This window comes from Pezoporus occidentalis, unplaced genomic scaffold (assembly GCF_034315485.1).
Source record: "Pezoporus occidentalis ecotype Australia unplaced genomic scaffold, CSIRO_AGI_Poc_V1 ctg461, whole genome shotgun sequence".
NCBI classification, from domain to species: domain Eukaryota; kingdom Metazoa; phylum Chordata; class Aves; order Psittaciformes; family Psittacidae; genus Pezoporus; species Pezoporus occidentalis.
This window is the reverse complement of record NW_026915793.1, coordinates 10477-34799: the sequence shown is the minus strand read 5'-3', so window position 1 is coordinate 34799 and position 24323 is coordinate 10477. Positions and strand designations below refer to the sequence as shown.

The window sequence follows — 24323 nt, the reverse complement described above, 5'->3', positions numbered from 1 at the left end:
ATTTCATTCCCATTTCCATTCCCATTTCCATTCCCATTTCATTCCAGTATTAATTACCATTTCATTCCCATTTCCATTCCCATTTCATTCCAGTTTTCATTCCCATTTCATTCCCATTTCCATTCCCATTTCATTCCTGTGTTCTTTCCCATTTCATTCCCATTTCCATTCCCATTTCATTCCCGTTTCATTCCCGTTTTCATTCCTGTTTCCATTCCCATTTCATTCCTATTTTCATTCTCATTTCATTACTGTTTTCATTCCCATTTCCATTCTCATTTCATTACCATTTCATTCCCATTTGCATTCCCATTTGCATTCCCATTTCATTCCAGTATTCATTCCCATTTCATTCCCACTTCATCCCCATTTCCATGCCCATTTCATTCCCATTTCATCCCCATTTTCATCCCCATTTCCAATCCCCATTCCCAGCCTGCAGGTGAACGGAACCATCAGTGTTTCCAGCAGCGAGAGGCTTGCCATCCCTATTCAAGGGTCTTCCCAAGTGGATGGACCCATCCTGCTGGCTCCATCTGTCCCAAGCTGCTCTTGAGGGACCCGAGCAAGCAAGAAGGGAAGGTGGAGGTGTCTTCTCCCTATTTGCCCCCCCAAGATGCTGTGTTGGCTGCAGGACCGCATCCTACCCTTCCCTCCGCTCCCACCCGAGCCTCCCTATTGCTCCTGTGCCCATTCCCAAGCAGATGGATGAGGAGATCATCAATGGGAGGACCGATTTCCACCGAGCCCCGCTGCCTTTTATCCCTACAACCAGCTTCCATTCACCTGAGCATCATCCTTCCCCTGTTCATCAGATCCCTCTGGGCTGCAGCCACTTCAAGGGGGACCACTCAGGTTGGGGCAATGAGGGAGGTAATAGAGAAGAAAAGGCCAATTCAGCTGAACGAATCACTTGCCATTAAGGCAAACAAGATGAATTATACCAAATAAACCAAACTGGAACTCCAATCCAGCACCTTTGCTATGACCCTTCGCTGTTATCCTTACCTCCACGGTCCCTTCCAGCTCCAATCACTGCTGAGACACTGATTGGATAGATTGAGAGGCAGTGATTGAAGATAGAAGCCTTCCACTGCACAGCTCTTCAACCCCACAGTGATTCTCGTTGCTTCAGGATGCGATTCCTTTCCCCCGACTCCTAACCCTAACCCTAACCCTATCCCTAGACCTAACCCTAACCCTAACCCTAACCTTAACCCTAACCCTAAACCTAACCCTAACCCTAACCATAACCCTAACCTTAACCCTAACCCTAACCCTAACCCTAACCCTAACCCTAACCCTAACCCCAACCCTAACCCTAACCCTAGCCCTAACCCTAACCCTAACCCTAACCCTAACCCTAACCCTAACCTTAAACCTAACCCCAGCCCTAACCCTAAACCTAGCCCTAACCCTAACACCAACCCTAAACTTAACCCTAACCCTAACCCTAACCCTAACCCTAACCCTAACCCTAGCCCTAGCCCTAACCCTAACCCTAACCCTAACCCTAACCCTAACCCTAGAGATCCGAGGTAGGAAGACCAATGGGGTCGGTCTGTCCATCCTCCAGCCCTACAACACGTTCTGCCCTGTTCAAACGCAAAAACCAAAGCGTTATTCACTCATTAATTAATTAATAATTCATTCATTAACGTTTGCAGCCTGACAAACGTCACTCCCTGGTGCATTGCCCTGCATGGGAATGGGAGCATGATGCGTGCAGCACTTAATACCTTAACCACTCGATTGCAATTGCTTTCCCTGGGTGTTATTTACATACCAAAGGCCCCCGACCTTGCTGTCTGAAAGCCAAATGAGCCCAGCTCGCATTGAGAGGGGAGATTATCCCTTCCAAACCCCATTGAAAGACAATCTCGCCTCCTTTAGGCTTGATTCATGAGCCTGTCAATCCTTTCTGACCGCTCCAGGGCAGCATTAGGGAGGAATTCCAGTGCTCAACTGCCTTGGGTTTGAGCAGCACAGGCAGATAATGAAGACAAACGCCATGATATGGCAAATCAAAGCCATGAGAGCCAGTGAAAAGCGAGCTGTTCCTTCCATCAGCTTCAAGCAGCGACTCGCATCCATGGGGGAATAGGGTGCTTATCTTGCCTGATGTTGGCTGCAAAGGGATGCATCCCGGTGGGGTTGGTACCCAAGCAGCAGAGCCTGATGCTCCACGACTTGGCCTTGAGCATCGCATTGCGCTCTATGGGGAGAAGCTGTTTCTGATGTCATTGCAGCAGAGCAAGAGCTCCCAAACATCGTGGTTGCTGCTTCCCCTGCTCCCTTTGAGCTAAAGCCCTCGCTGCCAGCCACGATGCTCTAACAGCTACCGGGTCCTCTGAGGCCACCATGGCATCATCTCGGTGCTGGTTACGTGGTGGAAGCCTTTGGCATCAAGGGACAGAGGCAAACGAACCAAATGGGCTTTGATGCGGGAGCATCATAGACCGAACGCTCAGCCCCTTGCTGTCAGGGGTACTCAGATGAGTCTAAGAGACCCGATGTGATTTAGGGACCAAACCCAGAGCCTGATCTTCCCCCTCCGAGTCTCCTTCCCCCCCCCGTCCCAGCAATGCACAATGAAGAGCAAAGATGCAAGACCTAGCAAAGATCCGCATCGCTGTTGGCTCCCAGGTCAGATGCTTCCAGGTGATAGACAAAACAGCATCCGAATGAGACAGCGTGAGGATGGAAGCATCACTGGCACTAACAGCTTTACATAAAGCCCTGGCAAACCAATCCAGGTCTCACCTAACCCACGTCAGGCTGTTTTCAACGCCTTGGGTCCATCCTATTTACCTCCATTGCTCCCCCCCAAAAGAAACACCTTCTGGATAGGAGGACCACACGTTCCTTTCCCACTTTGGCCTTCGGATGCCATTGCTTTCCCTTCTGCTGAGCTCCAGGTCCCTGTGAGCAACCACAGCAAACCCAACTCCAAGGCCGGCGACGGAAGCGCTCCTCCACCCGCATCCGAGCATCCCTAGGAAGATGCAGTAGGCGGTGCGGTGAAAGAGGGCCCGCCGAGGCGAGATCAATGGGCTTCGTGGACCTGCCTTCTCTCCTTTGCAAGAAGAAAAGCTCTCGTTGAGGGGTTGACATGGCAACCAGCTGCAGCGTGGGCCACGCGGGGCACTCCACAAGGGGTAGAGCCCCTCGTGAGGCGTAAGACGCGCTGGAGCCCTGTGCGCACCTTGCAACGCATTGGAAGGTGAGCAAGAAGAGGAGTTGGGGTCCAAGGACCTTCTCCTGCAGCAAATTAACCAATGTGGTAGGAAAGATCACGTCCAAACCAATGGGAACCCTGCGACCGAGCCCAGTACGAGAGAACCCAAGGAGAGGACCAGGCAACGAGCGATGGTTAAAGAAGAGCACCCCAATAGCGTGGGGCAGGTTGGAGAGCAGCAAAGCAAGGGCCACAGAGGGGGTTAGACCAACAGGAGCAGTGGAGGGGGGATCTCGAGGGGCTGTGGCTGCCTTAGTGCCCTCACAGGGACCAGTTCTCAGGTGCAAGACACTTCCACCCTTCCATGTGCTGGGGAGGCCTCTGGTGCTTGATGCCACCATGCAGAGGAGCCTTTTGGAAGCAAGTTATTCCTTCCAATGCACAGAGAACCTTTAACAAGGTCTCCTTGGACGTCGTCAAGGAAGAAGAATCGCTCCCTATGGGAAAGGCTTCTCCAGACCGAGAGAGCAATGGAATCGATGGGCTGAGATGAAAGCAGTCAACGCTTCCACAAGCGAGCCGAGGGGCTTTATGGAGGCCAGGAGATGAGGATGCGATCGCAAAGAGTATTTCTCCACTTCCTTCTCTCCATAAAGAGCCACCGAAGGGGAAAACCACGGCCTCATGGGATGGGTTGGGTTGGAAAGGAGCTTAAGATCATCCCCTTCCAACCCCGCAACCGGAGCTTGCCAACCGACATCGTTGGTAACACAGCGTGAAGATGCTGGGACTCAAGCTAAGCCAAGGTGAACCAGAAGCAAAGGAAACTGAGCCAAGGGGCAGATGCCAAGCTAAAGATGATAAAGATAAGGTAAAGATGATAAGATAAAGGGTTAGGACGTGGGCATTAGAGAATCTTCACATTTCCATCTTAACATTTAAAGGCCTGAAGCAGAGAAGGGTGCTCCGATGCGCGGTGATTCATCGCACAAAGGAGCATCTCCAGCCACCTCTTGAAGGAGCTGCCACAATGCACTCGGCCTGTTATTAGCTCAACGAAGGCATGGCAACAGGTACTGAAAGCCACGAAGCCCCAGTCGGCTCCAATTGGTTACCACAGCGATGGGCGAGTGGGTACCAAGGGGATGACTTCAAGCTGTTATCCAGGCCTGGCTCTTCAATGGAAGAGGGGCATCAGAAGCAATGAGGTGCTAATGGCCCTTCATTAACTCATTAAAGCCCTGTTGTGTTAATCCTACTGATGTGTCTCTTTATAACCTCAATACCTTGCATGGGGTTCACCCATCAAAGGATCGTTTCTCCCCCCCACAAAGGGCCTCATTTGCTGTTTCCCACAGGCAAGAACCAATCTGGGGAGTCTTGAAGGCCGAGATGGGATGCCTTCCCCATGCTAACGCCAATGGAATGGTTCGGATTGGGAATCCTGCCCTGCTTTCCTTCTGCGTCGCCCCAAAAGCCGCCTTCTCCCCTACCGCAGCCATTCCCGTAGAGGAGTGAATCCTGCATCCTCGGCTCTCCTCCGCCAAGCCAGACGCCAATAACAGCTTCTAATTTGGAAGCCATCAGGGATGCAAATGAATTCAGATTGCAGCTCCGAGAAGCACGGCTCCTCCCCGCTTCCAATGCCTCCAGCCTCCAGACATCAACAGGCACGGATGCGCGCGGCGAGGCCAACGCGCAACTGGAGACCGGGGATGAGGGGGGGAATAGGAGGTGGTGTTCCCATGGGAAGGCTGAATCTGAAGGGCACCAGCTCCAAATGAGGTCAATGGGGCTGAAAGGGCCGCAAGGGGCTGAAACCTGAGCCCAAAAGACACCTGAGCATCTCCAAGGGTGGCATGGGTACCGCCATGGACCACCATGGACCACTGCTGCCTTGAGCGCTGCCGCAGCATCCTTGGGCAACCCATTCCAACGTCTCAGCATCCGAGCATCCTCATCTCCAAGCTGCACCCCTTGTCCCATCGCTCCACCTCCAGCATCCTTGGAGCCCCCTTTGGGTACCAGAAGATGCTCTGAGGTCTAAAGTGGTAAACAGCAAGCAAAGCCTCCCAAAAAGGGCTAAATAAGGGGAAGAAAGGTAAAAAGCAGGAGCTTTAAGGTGCACTCGGGCTGCTGAAGCTCCTAGGGAGCAGTTGGCAGGCTGGGAAAGGCGATGGCAAGCATCTCGTGGTACCCACGGAGCATCTTCCTGTGTTATCCCAGCCATCAGATGAGGGAATGCCCTTTCTCGTCGTGAGATTGCACATCCATCAGCCTGGATGTAAAATAAAGTGGAATGAAATGAAATTAAATAGAATACAGTTGAAAAATGAAATAAAAATTAATTAAAGAAAACGAAATAAAATACAATTAAAAAATAAAAAGAATAATTTAAAAATAAATGAAAGAAAATAAAATAAATAAAGTAAAATAAAATACAATTAAAAATAAAATAAAAATAAAAAAATGAAGTAAAATAAATAACTAAAATAAAGTGAAATAAAATGAAATTAAATAAAACACAATCAATAAATAAAATGAAAAGAAAAAAATGAAATAAATAAAAATAAAATAAAGTAAAATAAAAATAAAATAAAGTCATTCAAACAAAATAAAATAAAAAATAAAATAACATGAAATTCAATGCAATTAAGTAAAATAAAATAAAATAAAACCTAAACTAAATAACTACAATAAACTGCAGTAAAGCAACCCAAAGCAATGGCTAACCCCAACCCATCCGGTGGCACGAGGCCCACTCTAAACCCCCGGATGGAGAGGACCAGTGGGGCAGGGGGAGGTGAGGCCCCTTTGGGCTCTGTGTTAGTGCCCTGGGGCCAGGCTTGGACTCGATGATCCCAACTTTATGGGATGCAAGCAAGCCTGGAAGAGGATTCCATACGGAAGAGGATTCCATATGAAAGAGGATTCCATATGAAAGAGGATTCCATATGAAAGAGGATTCCACATGGAAGAGGATTCCATATGGAAGAGGATTCCATATGGAAGAGAATTCCACATGAAAGAGGATCCCGGACCCATTTCCCTCATCCCAGCCCCTCATCCGGATGCCAACACCCCTCCATGGACCCATTAGAGCATCCCGATGTGGAGAGCACTGATGGGCAAGCCAAGGGGAAGATGCTGCTGGGATGCACCTCTTCCAACCTGCCCCATCCTGGCCTTAGCATTCATCCTTAGGAGCATGAATGACCCCTCCGGATATTGCCTGTGCTTGGCATGACCAAGATGTGACTCATGGGAAAGCGAGGATCCAGCAGCAATTCCCCTTCCACGAGCATTCCATGGGGTGGGAATTGTGCCGCGGCCTCTAACGGAGCTACGCAGGAGACGGGGATGCTTCGTGGGCCGTTATCCCTATCAACACACGAGGGATTGGTGTAAAACAAAGGAAAAACCCCTCTTTAAATCCCTTCTGTTTCCAAATCCCAGGGTTTGGCTTTGCTTTGACTGAAGCACAGCAAAAAAACAAAGAGGATTTTTAGGGATTTTGCTTCCATGGATTTTCCATTTCCCATCTAACACAAGGCAGTTTCTCCCTACAAGAGGCCCTAAGCAAAAACACAGTGACCCTTGTGCAGCAGCATCCCTGCTCCACGCTTGTGCTCCTAAACTGGGATCATCCATAGGGAATAACTGCTCCACGCTGACCCAACACAAGGAGGGGTCCAAGACCCTTTGGAGCCCTTGAGGTGCTCTTTGGCTGTGGACCAGGATGGAACCGTTTGGGTTGGGAAAAAGCCCTTTAGGTTGAGTCCAATCCTAAACCCATCACTGCCGAGTCCCCCACTGAACCTTGCCCCTTGGGGTCCCAAGGTCTAAGTACCCCCAGGGATAATGGCTTGAGCACTGGGAAGCCTGTTGGGTGATGAGAAGCCCCCCCCCCCATGACCCAGCTTTAATGTGTGCATCTCCATAAGGGCATGGAGGGGATTCTCCCCCTCTATCCCCATGGTAGGGGGCTGGAAGTGGGTGCTCTTTAAGTTCCCTTTCCACTCAAACCACTCTGCGGTGCCGTGATCCCCCTCTCAATGGGGGATGCTGCTCCCTGCATCCCAACACCGGACCACAGGGATGCTCCGTGGGTACCACTTGGGCAGGGACTGCATCTCCCTCTCTGGTCTCTGCATCACTGGGGGATGCTGCTCCCTGCATCCCAACACTGGACCACAGGGATGCTCCATGGGTACCACTCGGTACCACATCTCCCTCTCTGGTCTCGGGATGCTGCTCCCTGCATCCCAACCCTGGACCACGGGGATGCTCCGTGGGTACCACTTGGGCAAGGTCCACATCTCCCTCCCTGGTCCCTGCATCACTGGGGGATGCTGTTTCCCCTGCATCCCAACACCGGACCGCAGGGATGCTCCGTGGGTACCACTCAGTACCACATCTCCCTCTCTGGTCTCCGCATCACCAGAGGATGCTGCTCCCTGCATCCCAACACCGGACCATGAGGATGCTCTGTGGGTACCACTCAGGCAAGGACCGCATCTTCCTCCCTGCTCCCCACATCACTGGGGATGCTGCTCCCTGCATCCCAACACCGGACCACAGGGATGCTCCATGGGTACCACTCAGTACCACATCTCCCTCTCTGGTCTCTGCACCACCAGAGGATGCTGCTCCCTGCATCCCAACACCGGACCATGAGGATGCTCTGTGGGTACCACTCAGGCAAGGACCGCATCTTCCTCCCTGCTCCCCACATCACTGGGGATGCTGCTCCCTGCATCCCAACACCGGACCACAGGGATGCTCCGTGGGTACCACTCAGGCAAGGACCGCATCTTCCTCCCTGGTCTCATGCTGCATCCCAACACCGGACCGCAGGGATGCTCTGTGGGTACCACTCAGGCAAGGACCGCATCTCCCTCCCTGGTCTCATGCTGCATCCCAACACCGGACCGCAGGGATGCTCCGTGGGTACCACTCAGGCAAGGACCGCATCTCCCTCCCTGGTCTCATGCTGCATCCCAACACCAGACCATGAGGATGCTCTGTGGGTACCACTCAGGCAAGGACCGCATCTTCCTCCCTGCTCCCCACATCACTGGGGATGCTGCTCCCTGCATCCCAACACCGGACCATGGGGATGCTCTGTGGGTACCACTCAGGCAAGGACCACATCTTCCTCCCTGGTCTCATGCTGCATCCCAACACCGGACCGCAGGGATGCTCTGTGGGTACCACTCAGGCAAGGACCGCATCTCCCTCCCTGGTCTCATGCTGCATCCCAACACCGGACCACGAGGATGCTCCGTGGGTACCACTGGGGCAAGGACCGCATCTCCCTCCCTGGTCTCATGCTGCATCCCAACACCGGACCGCAGGGATGCTCCGTGGGTACCACTCAGGTAAGGACCGCATCTCCCTCCCTGGTCTCATGCTGCATCCCAACACCGGACCGCAGGGATGCTCCGTGGGTACCACTGGGGCAAGGACCGCATCTTCCTCCCTGCTCCCCACATCACTGGGGATGCTGCTCCCTGCATCCCAACACCGGACCACAGGGATGCTCCGTGGGTACCACTGGGGCAAGGACCGCATCTCCCCCTCTCCGGTCTCCGCACCGGGGCTGCGGCCATCGGGCGGGGCTGGGCGGGGCTGAGCCGCCTTCCTCCTCCTCTCTTCTTCTTCCTCCTCCTCCTCCTCCTCCTCCTCCGCCGCCGCTGCGCGGAGCCGGGGCGGGGCGGCCCCTGCGGCAGCGGCGCTGCCCGGCTCCGCCGGTGCGGGAGGCTCCGCCGTTACCGACCATGGGAGGAGGAGGAGGAGGCGGCGGCGGCGATGGAGGCGGCGGCGGCAGCGGCGGCGGCGGCGGAGGGGGGGGCTCAGCCGAGGTGATGCCGCCCCTGTAGGCTCGCAACGGGAGAGGTGAGCGCGGGGGCTCCGGTCCCCGTTACCGGCCCCCATCGCGGTGCGGGATGGGGCAGGGGGTGATGGGGGGGAGCAAGCGGTTCCCCCCCACTTCCATCCTCCCATCGCATCCCTGCGGAGCCGGGGCCCTTCAGCGCTGCTTCTCTACCGCCGGCCCTTAGGGTGATAAATTGCAGTGTCACCGCCCTGCTCCATGGAGCGCGCTTCCCGAGGCCGGGATCCACCCTTCCCAGCCGCTGGAATGCTGCGGAGATCCAGGGGATGGATGCTTGCAAGGCACGGGGGTTGCTAGCGAGGAGCATCCCTCCGTGGGGTGTGTGTGTCTGTGTGTATGGGGGGGGTGATGAGGTGCTTGTGGATGCTTCCATCCCGGTTTGCGTTCCCTATGGAAGCGGGCAGCATTCCCTGCTCCCTTCCAATCCAATGCAAGGCTGGCAGCCGGCTGCCTACAAGTCAGCGCCGGGGGTGACCGGCTGTGTCATTGAGGCTGGCGGAGGTGATTCCCGACGACGGGAATGGCAGAGCCCATGGAGCCGGATGGAGAGCAGGGAGAAACCCCTTGGGATGTGGGTCTGTGCTTTGGCAAAGGGAGGGCTCGCCCTACAAGAGCCCCATCGTCTCCGAGCAGAGCTCAACACATGGACCTATGTTAGCGCTCAGCAGCTGGGATTGAAAACTCTTGCACGTAGGCTTAAAACCCCCTTCTTTAGCCTTAAAAAACCAGAAACCAGGCGGGATTGTGCTCAGCGCCGAGCTTATTTGCGCCGGATGACCCCAGTTCACCAAAACCCGCCCGTTTTCCCCCCTTATTTTGGGGTGAAAAGCGCTGGTTTTCGGCTCCTCTTTCCCCCCTTGTTTTAGGGTGAAAAGCGCTGGTTTTCGGCTCCCCTTTTCCCCCTTATTTTGGGGTGAAAAGCGCTGGTTTTCGGCTCCTCTTTCCCCCTTATTTTGGGGTGAAAAGCGCTGTTTTTCGGCTCCTCTTTCCCCCTTATTTTGGGGTGAAAAGCGCTGTTTTTCGGCTCCCCTTTTCCCCCTTATTTTGGGGTGAAAAGCGCTGGTTTTCGGCTCCCCTTTTCCCCCTTATTTTGGGGTGAAAAGCGCTGGTTTTCGGCTCCTCTTTCCCCCTTATTTTGGGGGGAAAAGCGCTGGTTTTCGGCTCCTCTTTCCCCCTTATTTTGGGGGGAAAAGCGCTGGTTTTCGGCTCCCCTTTTCCCCCTTATTTTGGGGTGAAAAGCGCTGTTTTTCGGCTCGTCCCTGCCTTTCCCCGTCGCTAAGCGGGGTGACTCCAGCGTCGCCGCAGGCAGTGCAGCATTTCCCCCCCCCATCTTCTTGCTTACCTTGCGCTGACCACGAGAGGGCCCATCCTGCTCCCGGCTCCGGGGCTGTGCGCTCGGGAACGGGGCTGCTGAGCGCTGGATCCGTGCTTTTCCCAAGGGACGATCCCATCCTCTGCCTCTTCTGATGCTCCCAAGGACCTCAAGGTCACCCGCTTCCACCCAAGGCCGTTGTAAAGGGAGCAAGGACCCCATTATGGCATCACCCCCCCACACACACCCCATTCCTAGAGCCACCCATCGCCAAGCCCGATCCTTGCGTTGGGAAGAAGCAGTGCGTTTAGGATGCTCCAAGCAGGACGCGGGTGCGTTCGCGCCGGAGATGAGCACGGCCCATTCCCATGCCTTGGAAAGGCAATGGGGAGCCATTCCCATCTCTTCCAAGGACTTCTACCCACCAGGGCTGGTGGTGGTGGGAGGTGGGAGTGGGGTTCCCTATGGAGAGAGGGGATGGAACGGCTTGGCATCCCATCAGGCCCCATCAGGATGATGGATTGCTCCTGCTTGAGGATGGAAGCCAGCAAAGAACGGGCAATTGCCTTGGATTAAGTAGGAATTAAATGGCTGTGTGTATGTATAATTATACATCTACTATTATATATATATATAATGCCATTTGATAGATATATAATGCTATTATGTATAATAGTATCATTTATTATGCATATAATATAATGATATAGAATAGATATAATATCGTAATATATAGAATGATTCTATAATAAAATATTAATAAAATAACATAATAATATAATAATATTATATGTAGTAATATTATTAATAATATTATATATATAATCCCCAGTAGGTATTAAATGACTGTGTATATATATAATGATATATATACTATTAGATATATCAAATGCTATTTTATATATAATACTATTATATATAATAATAGTATTATATATTATTATTTATTATTATGTATATAATAATATAAGAAAATAATATAATATTTATATATTATATTATTATATATATAGTAATGTTATTAATAATATTATATATATAATCCCCATCCCTTCATTTCAACCATGACCATCGGAGTTCTCGGTTCAGGGCAGAGATTTCTCCTTTAACTTTGGAAAATGGAGCAAAAAGGAGCCATAAATCAGCTTTATTCCTCCTGTAACAGAGGAAACCTCCCTATGGATCCCATAGAGGGAATTCTCTGCTCCCTGTCCCCTCCAGAGAGGAGCTGCACTGGTTCACCTCTCTTTATGACACCTTTGGTGTTGTTTCCCCTCCTCTGCCCCACTCTCAACCCTGTTCTAGGTGAGCAAAGGGACAACCCTGAGCCCCAAAGGGCCAGGAATTCCCTATGGAGCAGAGCAGCTCCGGAATCAGTGCCTGTTCACTTCTAATGGATAACAATGGCCCTTCCAGCTGGATATGGAGGATCCCGGAGCCCTGTCCTATGTGTGCTGAGGGCAATCCTGCACAGTTGGGTGACTGATACCCTTAGGGATGCTCTGGGCCACCCAATTGCTTTCAGGCAGGCTTTTAAAGACTAAAAGTGGGCGGGTTTGGTTAAACTTGGGCCTATTGTCTCTATTGGAGGGCTCAATTCCGGGGGTACCAAAAAGGAGGATTTGGGAGAGCTTCCTTTGTCCCACTCTCATCTCCATTCCCAGTGTTCATTCTCAGACAGTTCAGAGCAGTTTCCAATCCTCTATTTAACTCAACCTAACCCTAACCCTAATCCTGTATCTACCCCTACCCCTAAACCTAACCCTATCCCTAACCCTAACCCTAACCCTATCCCTATCCTTAACCCTAACCCTATCCCTATCCCTACCCCTAACCCTAACCCTGACCCTAAACCTATCCCTATCCCTATCCTTAACCCTAACCCTATCCCTATCCCTACCCCTAACCCTATCCCTAACCCTATCCCTATCACTAACCCTAACCCTAAACCTAACTCTGACCCTAACCCTATACCTATCCTTAACCCTAACCCTAACCCTGACCCTAACCCTAACCCTAACCCTAACCCTAACCCTATCCCTAACCCTATCCCTAACCCTATCAGTATCCCTAACCCTAACACTGACCCTAACCCTATCCCTATCCCTATCCCTATCCTTAACCCTAACCCTAACCCTAACCCTATCCCTATCCCTAACCCAGGCTTCATCCCTGCTTTTCTCCCCCTTGCTGTCTAATGTGAGGTGGGATCGGCTCCCACATGGATGCGCTTTGGGGTTTGGAAGCGGATTCAGTTGGGATGAGCTCTGGGAGCCCGGTTTGGGATGGGAATCACATCCATTGAGGAGGAAACCTCAGCCGGGCGCTGGTTCAGCTTGGCTTCAAGCACCCATGGTGGGCAAGCAAGAGGAAGAGGAGGGCTGGGGGGGGAATGGGTGCCTTCCTCTTCACAGGGGCTGGGGGGCAGCTCTGGATCATAGCACAGGGGTGATGGGGGTTCTGCTCTGGCTTTATGGAAGGGGTATATAACATATATAATTACATATGGATCTATAACATATATAATTATATATGGATAGCTAATGTATAGAATTAGATATGGATAACTAATATATAGAATTATAAATGGATATATAACATACATAATTATATATGGATAGCTAATATATATAATTACATATGGATGTCTAATATATATAATTATATATGGTAGCTAATATATATAATTATATATGGATGGCTAATATGGATAATTATATATGGATAGCTAATATATATAATTACATATGGATGTCTAATATATATAATTATATATGGATATCCAATATGGACAATTATGTATGGATATCTAATATATATAATTACATATGGATGTCTAATATATAATTATATATGGATAGCTAACATACATAATTATATATGGATATATAATATGTAATTATTAATAATATAATGTAATAGAAATAGTATGTAATGAGAGTAATATAATAATGCTTAATATAATATTTTATAATATATAATTATATATACTATAATGAATATACATAATTTTATATAATGTGATGGATATGTAGATAATTATAATATGATGGATATATATAATTATAGATAATAATATAATGGATATATATAATTATATACAATAATATAATGGATATATATATATAAGGTGGGGCTGGAGGTGCAGCCTGTCTTTCCTATTGGAAGAAGACTTTCCATGGTGGGGCTGGAGGTGCAGCCTACCTTTCCTATTGGAAGAAGACCTTCCACGCTCATGCTGAAGTCTCTCTTTGTGCTGCTGGCCTACTTCAATCACCTTCCCAAGCCATCTTTATGCTCACAAGGGGCATTTCCCCTCATTTCAGTGGCTTTGAAAGCACTTCGGCCTTTGCTCATCCCTTTTAGGTCGTGACCGAAGCCACGGGGATCGGGGGGTTAGACCCGGTGTGCTTTGGAGCTCCCATTGCAATCCCTATGGATTCATGGCACGAAACAGGTTAAAACCTCTGCTCTGTGTTGGGCTTTGGTATTCCTAATCGATGATGATGGGAAACATTGCTTTTGGAGGCCCTTGTATTCCTGCCTGATCGATAATGATGGGAAACGCTGCTTTTGGAGCGCAAGCCAAGCGTGGACAAGAGCTCATGACCATGAACTCTACCCAATGTCCCCAGGGCTCCCTCCCTCAAGGGTTTGCAGGCTATGGGAGAGAAGTGGGGCTGAACCAACACCCATTTCCTTCTCTCGATGGGTTTAAAGCACCTCAATGTCCCCAGACGCCGTGCCGGCGATGTCCTCCGCGACGCAGTTGAGCGACGGACTCGGTTGGACTCAATGGAAGGTCATCCCCAACCTGCTTTGTTCCCTGCTCTTGTTGCTCGAATGGGGCCCGTTTCCTCCTCCTCCCACCCCAAGAGCCTCAAGGCATGGCCTCGTTCCTTGTTCCCAGCTGGAACAACGGAGCGCGGTGCCATGGATGACGTCCTCATCGAGTGGGAAATAGCCATGCCGTTGGGCCGAGAGCCATCCCATGGCTCAAAACCACCTGATTTTGACCCTTTTTTGCCTTCTATTTTCAACACAATCATGAGAGCTTTGGTTAAACCTCAGCTTATTGCCTCCATTGGAGCGTGCCCTCCATAGGGTCTCCTTCCACGCCGAAACGCGAACAGCGAAGGGCGCTTGGAGTGGTTCTTGTCCCCCCTGATGGCTTCTCAGGGCCTATTCTGTGTCATTAGTCAAGGGTGCTCAGGGCAACATCATTTCCATTGCATTTAATGCTTCGAAAGCTGACAACGGAGGTGGGGAGGCTGAGCAGTGGTTATGGAACGCGCTCTCGAAGGGGATGCTCTCTTGAGGAAGCCTCTTCCAACCACCCAAAGTTGCTTCTTTTTGTAGCCCGTAACGCTGTGGGGAGCTCACAGGGGCTTTCTGAAGGGCTTTTGCTCCATGGAAACCTCAGGATTGGTGCCAAAAATGGGTTGCAAATGGGTTTTGGCCCTCAATATCTATGGCGCGAAGCCAATGGGTAATGTCGAAGAGCATCGCTCGCTCCCCTTATCCCATGGCCGCGTACAGGAGGATAAGAGGGTTAGATTTGGACTTGTGCTTTCCAACGAGCCTTCAGATGTCAATGGAGCCTCTTAGCACTTAGAAACCAGCCAGATTTGCCTTCCCCCCCCTCTTTTCACAGCCATTTCTATGCCTGAAGCCACAGACCTGAGAGCACCCCCAAATCCTACTGACGCCATCAGCAGCCCTACCCGACACCGAGGTGATTATAGAGCTCCCAGTTGTGCTGTGTTGGCACATTTCTCCCCTTCCTGGGATGAAACACGATGCATTAAATCAGGGCATCATCAGCGTTGTCTCTATTTGTCCTACTTAGTGTTAGCATCCTCTCTTCTCTATTAACCCCTCAGTGGGCGTTCGTAGGTTCAGATGGTTGGGGGTGTTTTGGCTTGGGTGGTTTTGGGGTGTTTTTAAGTAAAAGAACGATTTTGGGGGGGCTGAAAGAGCCTGATTTCAGGTGAATTTGGGGCAGGTGGATACAAAGGTTAGATTTATGGGTCTTTTCTTCTCAAGTTGAGATGCCAGAGCATCAAGCAGCACCTAAATGGTAAAGCTTTTTATTCCTTCTCTCTTCCTAAGGGTCAATGCTTCCTTAGAAATCCCAGCTCCCCAATGCCCTCATGCCCCAGGGCTGCATGCAGATGGACACGGGTTCCTTTGTGTTTCCAAGGGGTATTTGCATGGGAATGGGGATTATTGGGTCGGGATTCCCGTGGCGGATCGATGGAATCCAGGGGTTATGGCAGTTTGCCTTTATGGCAGGTTTTACCCCTAAAAGAGCTTCCTTTAGGGGGAGCTTAGGATGCCCGAGGTCAGGAGCATCCGATGCATGGGGTTTGGTCCTTTCCTGCCCCTCTGCCTAGCCCCAAATGACTTGAAGTCAGGGGGGAAAAGGGATGGAAACAGAGAAAAAGGCTTGGCAAAACCTTAATACCTGTAGGATGATGCTTTTATGCCACGGATGCTGTGCTGCTTCCATAGAAGGTCCATGTGGGTCCATGCACTTGCAGCGCTCTTCCCAAGGAGTAAGTGGGTCAGAGGAGGATGGGGATAGAGGGAGCCGGATACAGGGCCCGGAGGATGCTATTCCTGGTGGGAATCTTGATCCCTTTGATGCTCTGCCTTTCAAATGCAGATCGGCTCCTGTGTGAAGAGGGGATCCCTGCATCCCTTGTCTGATCTGGGTTAGGGTTTGGCTTTGTGGTTTGAAGGGCAGGGAAGATGCTCCTTAATCCCCATCCCCTCTTGTGAAGATGCAGTGATTTTGGGGTCGGGGTTCGATGTCTTTCTTTGGGGCACAAACGTGGGGTTTTGGGGTTTTTGTGACCGTTGGCAAGGGTCCTTTTTGGTGGTGTTTTAAGGAGGAGCTTCGGAGTCCCTGCTCCTTAAAGCCAAGCCCAGGTAGGGCTCCGTTGCGCGATGCTTTGAGCACAGCACCGCTGTGATGCAGGCCTGATGGAGCAGGATAGCACCAACCTCTGCTGATGCAGCTGCACTCGAGGGCCCGAGGTTGATGTTTTCCAGCTCGCTGCTTGGATTTCTCCATTGGGAATGCTGGAGCCGGGCTGACGGAGCAGCATCAAGGCGAGGTCGGGCAGGAGGTGCTGTTCCCCATCCCAACGTGCAAGGAACTGGGATGCTCCTCGGATGTGCTCTGGGGAAGTGCTGGCCAAATGGGGGTTATTTGGCTCCTTGGGTCGGGGTTGATGGGAGGAGGAGAGGGAAGATCGGAGGTCAATGGTGCGGTGGTCCCTCAGCAGGGAGGGACCATCTGTGAAGTCTATGGGGACCATCTATGAGGTCTATGGGGACCATCTATGAGGTCTATAAGGGCCATCTATGAGGTCTATGGGGACCATCAATGGGGAACATCTATGAGGTCTAGGGGGACCATCTATGAGGTCTATAAGGGCCATCTATGAGGTCTATAAGGGCCATCTATGAGGTCTATGGGGTCTATAAGGGCCATCTATGAGGTCTATAAGGGCCATCTATGAGGTCTATGGGGTCCATCTAGGAGGTCTATAAGGGCCATCTATGAGGTCTATAAGGGCCATCTATGAGGTCTATAAGGGCCATCTATGAGGTCTATGGGGACCATCTATGAGGTCTATAAGGGCCATCTATGAGGTCTGTGGGGACCATTTATGAGGTCTATAAGGGCCATCTATGAGGTCTATTGGGACCATCTATGAGGTCTATAAGGGCCATCTATGAGGTCTATGGGGACCACCGATGGGGACCATCTATGAGGTCTATAAGGGCCATCTATGAGGTCTGTGGGGTCCATCTATGAGGTCTATAAGGGCCATCTAAGAGGTCTATGGGGACCATCTATGAGGACCATCTATGAGGTCTATGGGGACCATCTACGAGGACCACCTATGGGGTCTATGGGGACCATCTATGAGGTCTATAAGGGCCATCTATGAGGTCTATGGGGTCCATCTGTGAGAACCATCTATGAGGTCTATGGGAACCATCTATGAGGTCTATGGGGACCATCTATGAGGTCTATGGGGACCATCTATGAGGGCTATGGGGACCAGCTACCAGGACCATCTATGAGGTCTATGGGGACCATCTCTGAGGTCTATGGGGACCATCTATGAGGTCCATGAGGACCATCTACGAGGCCTATGGGGACCATCTATGAGAACCAGCAATGAGGGACTACTATTAGCAGCATAAAACCATGCTGGTGAGACCCCACTTGCAGCACTGTGGTGGGGCCATTGTAGAGTAAATCTCGGCGTCCCTTTATCACTCATTGGAATAGAATCCTTCCCATTCCCATTTACACTTCATCAGGAGCTATTGGTGTTCTCCTGGGTTACGTGCTCGCTCAGCATCCCATTGGATGAGCATCATATATCATACATTTATTATCACACTTATTATAATTATATATCTATGATAATTATATATCTATGATAATTATATATCTATTATAATTATATACTTATCATTATATTTAGTATAATTATTTTTATTATTGATTCTAATCATTTATAATCTATAATCTATATCATTTATAATATATAATCTATTTATCATAATTATATATTTATCATTAATTTATTATAATTACATATTTATTATCAGATTTCTTATCATTATATGCATTTATTATTCTATTTGTTATGATTTTATATATATATATAATTTCCCTCTCCCCTTCTGGTTTCGGATGCTGTTGCAGGACCCCACCCCTGCCTTCATCCCATTGGCAGGACACAACCCATCTCCCTGCCCTTTCCATCCCCACTTTTCCATCCCTTTGCTCTCCTTCCCCATGGGATCGGGAGCGTTTCCCCCCCACAAGGCTCTTTCGGGGGGCTGGGCTTTGTCTCCCCCATAGCAGATGCTCGCACCATTATAGACTCTCTGTTGAAGGCTGCCAAATGCCCGTCCATCTGCCTTGCCTGTGTGGGAAGGCTGCAAACCCCCCCCCCAACCTGAATCCCACCACCCCCAGCTCTTCATTCTCAGCTGCAATCAGTGCAATTCACTGTCATAGAGAGAAACGAGCTCTCCCAGGGGTCCAGGCCTTCCTGGGGCAAAGAGGAGCCTTGAAAGCATCATTTTGGGGCAGGTTTTACCTATTGAGATAATTTGTAATAGAAAATATTTCATTTCCAAGGGGGATTTTTGATGTTTTGGGGTTTTTTATGGCCTTTTTATGGCTCGATTCTTGTGTCGTCCTCCCACAAACACCTCGGAATCCTCCATTGGCCAAGGTTGAAGCGAAGCTCAAGGGGCTTGGGTCTTCTCTTTCCCCCTTTGGTGCGCGTTCAAGGCCATCTCCACCAACTCTTGGCCTCCTCTTTGCCCTTCGGAGGCATCAGCATGACCTATGGACCTATGGACTGGTCATGGGGAGTAGAGCCAAACTCCAAGCTCTTCCCCCTAAAACCAGCCAAGTTGGGATGAGCAGGGAAATCCATCGTGGTCTTCGGAAGGTGGTTCCAGTTTGCATTGAAAACGTTGATGTAGACCAATTCCTAAGGCCTATTTCCATGCGTTTCTCCTTCTTTTCCCTCTATTTCCATGCATTTCTCCTTCTTTTCCCTCTATTTCCATGCATTTCTCCTTCTTTCCCCTCTATTTCCTCCTTTCCCCTCTATTTCCATGCATTCCTCCTCCTTTCCCCTCTATTTCCATGCATTTCTCCTTCTTTTCCCTCTATTTCCATGCATTTCTCCTTCTTTCCCCTCTATTTTCTCCTTTCCCCTCTATTTCCATGCATTCTCCTTTCCCCTCTATTTCCATGCATTTCTCCTCCTTTCCCCTCTATTTCCCCGCATGTCTCCTCCTTTCCCCTCTATTTCCATGCATTTCTCCTCCTTTCCCCTCTATTTCCTCCTTTCCCCTCTATTTCTATGCATTCCTCCTCCTTTCCCCCCTATTTCCATGCATTTCTCCTTTTCCCTCTATTTCCATGCATTTCTCCTCCTTTCCCCTCTATTTCCATGCATTTCTCCTTCTTTCCCCTCTATTTCCTCCTTTCCCCTCTATTTCCATGCATTCCTCCTCCTTTCCCCTCTATTTCCATGACTTTCTCCTCCTTTCCCCTCTATTTCCATGCATTTCTCCTCCTTTCCCCTCTCTTTCCATGCATTTCTCCTTCTTTCCCCTCTATTTCCTCCTTTCCCCTCTATTTCCATGCATTTCTCCTTCTTTCCCCTCTATTTCCTCCTTTCCCCTCTATTTCCATGCATTTCTCCTTCTTTCCCATTTCCATGCATTTCTCCTCCTTTCCCCTCCATTTCCATGCATTTCTCCTCCTTTCCCCTCTATTTCCATGCCTTTCGCCTCCTTTCCCCTCCATTTCCATGCATTCCTCCTTCTTTCCCCTCTATTTCCATGCATTTCTCCTCCTTTCCCCTCTCTTTCCATGCATTTCTCCTCCTTTCCCCTCTATTTCCTCCTTTCCCCTCTCTTTCCATGCATTCCTCCTCCTTTCCCCTCTATTTCCATGCATTCCTCCTTCTTTCAACTCAATTTCCATGCATTTCTCCTCCTTTCCCCTCTCTTTCCATGCATTTCTCCTCCTTTCCCCTCTATTTCCTCCTTTCCCCTCTCTTTCCATGCATTCCTCCTCCTTTCCCCTCTATTTCCATGCATTCCTCCTTCTTTCCCCTCTATTTCCATGCATTTCTCCTCCTTTCCCCTCTCTTTCCATGCATTCCTCCTCCTTTCCCCTCTATTTCCCCTCATTTCTCCTCCTTCCCCCTCTCTTGACGCGCATTTCTCCTTCCTCCCGCCCCAGGTCTGTTGCGCAGCTTACGATGGAAAGGCTGGTCGTCTCCCTGCTGGTTGTTAGCACCGCCGTGAAGGCCATGATGTGTCCCAAGCGCTGCATGTGCCAAAACCTCTCCCCATCCTTCACCATCCTGTGCACCAAGACGGGGCTCCTCTTCGTGCCGCCCAGCATCGACCGGCGCACGGCGGAGCTGCGCCTCATGGACAACTTCATCACCACGCTGCGGAGGAAGGACTTTGCCAACATGACCAACCTCATCCACCTCACGCTCTCCAGGAACACCATCAGTCAGATCATGCCTTACGCCTTCTTCGATCTCAAGGGCCTCCACGCCTTGCACTTGGACAGCAACCGCTTGACGCGCATCGACGAAGACCACTTCAAAGGCTTGATCAACCTCCGCCACTTAATCCTCAGCAACAACCAACTGAGCTCCATCTCCCCCGGCTCCTTGGACGACTTCATCGAGACCATCGAAGACCTGGACCTGTCCTACAACAACCTCGTCCACGTCCCGTGGGAGACCGTCGCCAAGCTCTCCAACGTCAACACCATCAGCTTGGACCACAACCTCATCGAGGCCGTGCCCGAAGGGATCTTCTCCAACCTGCACAAGCTCGCCCGCCTGGACATGACCTCCAACAAGCTGAAGAAGATCCCTCCGGACCCCTTGTTTTCCAGGATACCCGTGTACACCAAATCCAAGGGCTCGCCGTTGTCGTCGCTGGTGCTCAGCTTCGGGGGGAACCCGTTGCATTGCAACTGCGAGCTCGTGTGGTTGAGGCGCCTCACCAGGGAGGACGACCTGGAGACCTGCGCTTCCCCGCCGGAGCTCATGGGCAAGTACTTCTGGTCCATCAAAGAGGAGGAGTTTGTGTGCGAGCCCCCCATGATCACCCACCGCACCCCCAAGCTGGCGGCAACCGAAGGCCAAAGCATCTCCTTGAAGTGCAAAGCCGTCGGCGATCCCGATCCCTACGTCCGGTGGATCGCTCCCGATGGGAAGCTGGTCTCGAACACATCCAGGACTATCTCCTACGAGAACGGCACCTTGGATATCCTGCTCGCTTCCCTAGGGGACAAAGGCACCTTTACCTGCATCGCGTCCAACGCCGCCGGCGAGTCGACGGCGCCGGTCGAGCTCCTGGTGAGCCCGTACGCCAACCTGGCCAACAGCACCAACTGCGAGAAGGATGCGGAGCCCGGCGCCTCGGACATCCTCATCTCGGCCAAGTCGAGCTTTCCCAACGAAACGAAGGCTCCGCAGGACAAGGGGGTGGTGGTCACGGAGTTGACTTCCTCCTCCGCTCTCATCCAGTGGCCTTCCCAGCATCACCTCCCCGGCATGCGGATGTACCAGATCCAGTACAACAGCTCGTCCGACGACATCCTCGTGTACAGGTAAAGCCTGCTCGTGCCTTTGGGGCGCTGGGAGGAAGGCTCTCGTGAGGCATCCTCGGTCCAACCGCAGCTGCCTTGCAAGCAGGACCCATATAGGAGGGAATGGGGGGCAGTGGTTGCCTCCTTCGCCCATCAAAGGAGGGAATGGGGGGCAGTGGTTGCCTCCTGCACCCATCCAACAAGGAGGGAATGGGGGGCAGTGGTTGCCTCCTGCACCCATCCAAGGAGGGAATGGGGGGCAGTGGTTGTATATATACCTACATAGAGAGTCACCTATATCCATTCCTATATATACCTATAGAGTCACCCATATCCATTCCTCTATATCCATTCCTATATATACCTACATAGAGAGTCACCTCTATCCATTCCTCTATATTAATTCCTCCATATCCATTCCCCTATATCCATTCCTATATATACCTATAGAGAGTCACCAATATCCATTCCCCTATATCTATTCCTATATATCTATTCCTGTGTATCCCTATATATCTATTCCTGTATATATATTCCTCTATATCCATTCCTATATATACCTATATATATATTCCCATATATCTATTCCTGTATATATATTCCTATGTATCCATTCCCATATATACTTATACTCTTGTATATCTATTCCTGTATATCTATTCCCATATATACTTACATATCCATTCCTATATATCTATTCCTATATATACTTATATATCCATTCCTGTGTATCTATTCCTATATATACTTACATATCCAGTCCTATATATCTATTCCTATATATACTTACATATCCAGTCCTATATATCTATTCCTATATATACTTACATATCCATTCCTATATATCTATTCCTATATATACTATATATCCTATATATCTATTCCTATATATACTTACATATCCAGTCCTATATATCTATTCCTATATATACTTACATATCCAGTCCTATATATCTATTCCTATATATACTTACATATCCAGTCCTATATATCTATTCCTATATATACTTATATATCAATCCCCATATAACTACCCCTATATACCCACCCCTATACACACCCATCCCCACATACCTCCCCCTACACCCTTCTCCCCCAGCCCTTACCGCTGCCACCCCTTCCCCTCCCCGCCTCCCCATGCCCAACGGTTGGGTGCCAACCCTACCGCCGCCAACCCATCGCGCCACGGGATAGCGAAGAGGAAACCCATTGCCCTTTGCTCTCCCGTCACCGGGACCGCCGCGGCTCATCCCGCTCCTTCTTCTCCTGCAGGATGATCCCGGCCTCCAGCAAATCCTTCTTCTTGGCTGATCTGGTTGCAGGGCGCGAGTACGACCTCTGCGTCTTGGCCGTCTACGACGACGGCTTGACGGCGTTGACGGCCACGAGGACCGTTGGGTGCGTGAGGTTCACCACCCAAGAGGAGTACAAGCGGTGCCGCTCGCTCCACGCTCAGTTCCTGGGCGGCACCATGATCATCGTCATCGGCGGCATCATCGTGGCCTCGGTGCTCGTCTTCATCTTCATCCTCCTCCTCAAGTACAAAGTCTACAACCACCACGCCAAGAGCAAGGCGCCCACCGTGACCCACGGCTGCTCCCAAACCAACGGCGCCGCAGCCAAACTGCCCGACCCACGGGAGAGCCTCCAGCAAGGGCAAACGGGGAGCGAGGGGGATTGCACCGTGGCCTTTGGGACAATGGAAACGTTGCCTTAACGGCCGGAAGGGCGCCGATGCCGATGGCGATGCCGGCGCCGCGTCGGGATGCTGGGGAGAAAAGGGGGGGGGGGGTGGTTGGATTTTAAGCTGATTCTTGTCTATTTTTAAGAGTCGATGGGGTTTAAAAAGAGTATTTTTTTAATCCGGGCCCCCCCCATTTCTTGCTTTCGGGGCGCTTTTGGGGCCGCGCTCATTAAAGCTCGACGTGGGAGATGGAAGAGGTCCTTCCGAGCGGAGCCTCCGCTTGTGGGGCCTTGGGTGGGCGATGGGCTCTGCTGCATGGGTGGGGATGGAGCAGAGGGAATTGTCTGCGGGAGGGGGGAATTCCCTATGGGAGGTGGGAATTCCCTATGGGAGACGGGAATTGCCCATGGGAGATGGGAATTATCAATGGGAATTGTCTATGGGAGGTGGGAATGGTCGATGGGAGATGGGAATTGTCGATGGGAATTGTCTATGGGAGATGGGAATTCCCTATGGGGGATGGGAATTCTCCATGGGAATTGTCAATGGGAGATGGGAATTCCCTACGGGGGATGGGAATTCTCCATGGGAATTGTCTATGGGAGATGGGAATTATCGATGGGAATTGTCTATGGGAGATGGGAATTCCCTATGGGGGATGGGAATTCTCCATGGGAATTGTCAATGGGAGATGGGAATTCCCTATGGGAGATGGGAATTCTCCATGGGAATTGTCAATGGGAGATGGGAATTCCCTACGGGAGATGGGAATTGTCGATGGGAATTGTTTACGGGAGGTGGGAATTCCCTATGGGAGATGGGAATTCCCTATGGGAGATGGGAATTGTCTACGAGAATTATCTACAGGAGATGGGAATTACCGATGGGAATTGTCTATGGGAGATGGGAATTCCCTATGGGAGATGGGAATTCTTGATGGGAATTGTCTATGGGAGATGGGAATTCCCTATGGGAGGTGGGAATTCTCTATGGGAATTGTCTATGGGAGATGGAATTGTCTGTGGGAGAGGGAATTGTCTATGGGGCACAGGAATTGTCTATGGGAATTGTCTA

General features: G+C 50.6%; 1 protein-coding gene across 1 annotated transcript; it reads left to right on the top strand.

The window, feature by feature from the left end:
* Window positions 1-8982: 8982 nt before the first annotated feature.
* Window positions 8983-23282, top strand: LOC134172670 (leucine-rich repeat and fibronectin type III domain-containing protein 1-like protein). Its single transcript, XM_062635998.1, has 3 exons — window positions 8983-9076; window positions 20192-21586; window positions 22838-23282. The coding sequence occupies exons 2-3, from the start codon at window positions 20211-20213 to the stop codon at window positions 23280-23282; spliced, it is 1821 nt and encodes a 606-aa protein (XP_062491982.1). The 5' UTR covers window positions 8983-9076; window positions 20192-20210.
* Window positions 23283-24323: the final 1041 nt, after the last annotated feature.

Excerpts from the sequence above, each read along its gene's own strand:
- LOC134172670 (XM_062635998.1), top strand. The coding sequence starts at position 20,211 with ATGGAAAGGCTGGTCGTCTCCCTGCTGGTTGTTAGCACCGCCGTGAAG. Across the intron at positions 21,587-22,837 it reads GACGACATCCTCGTGTACAG|GATGATCCCGGCCTCCAGCA; the intron begins GTAAAGCCTGCT and ends CTTCTCCTGCAG.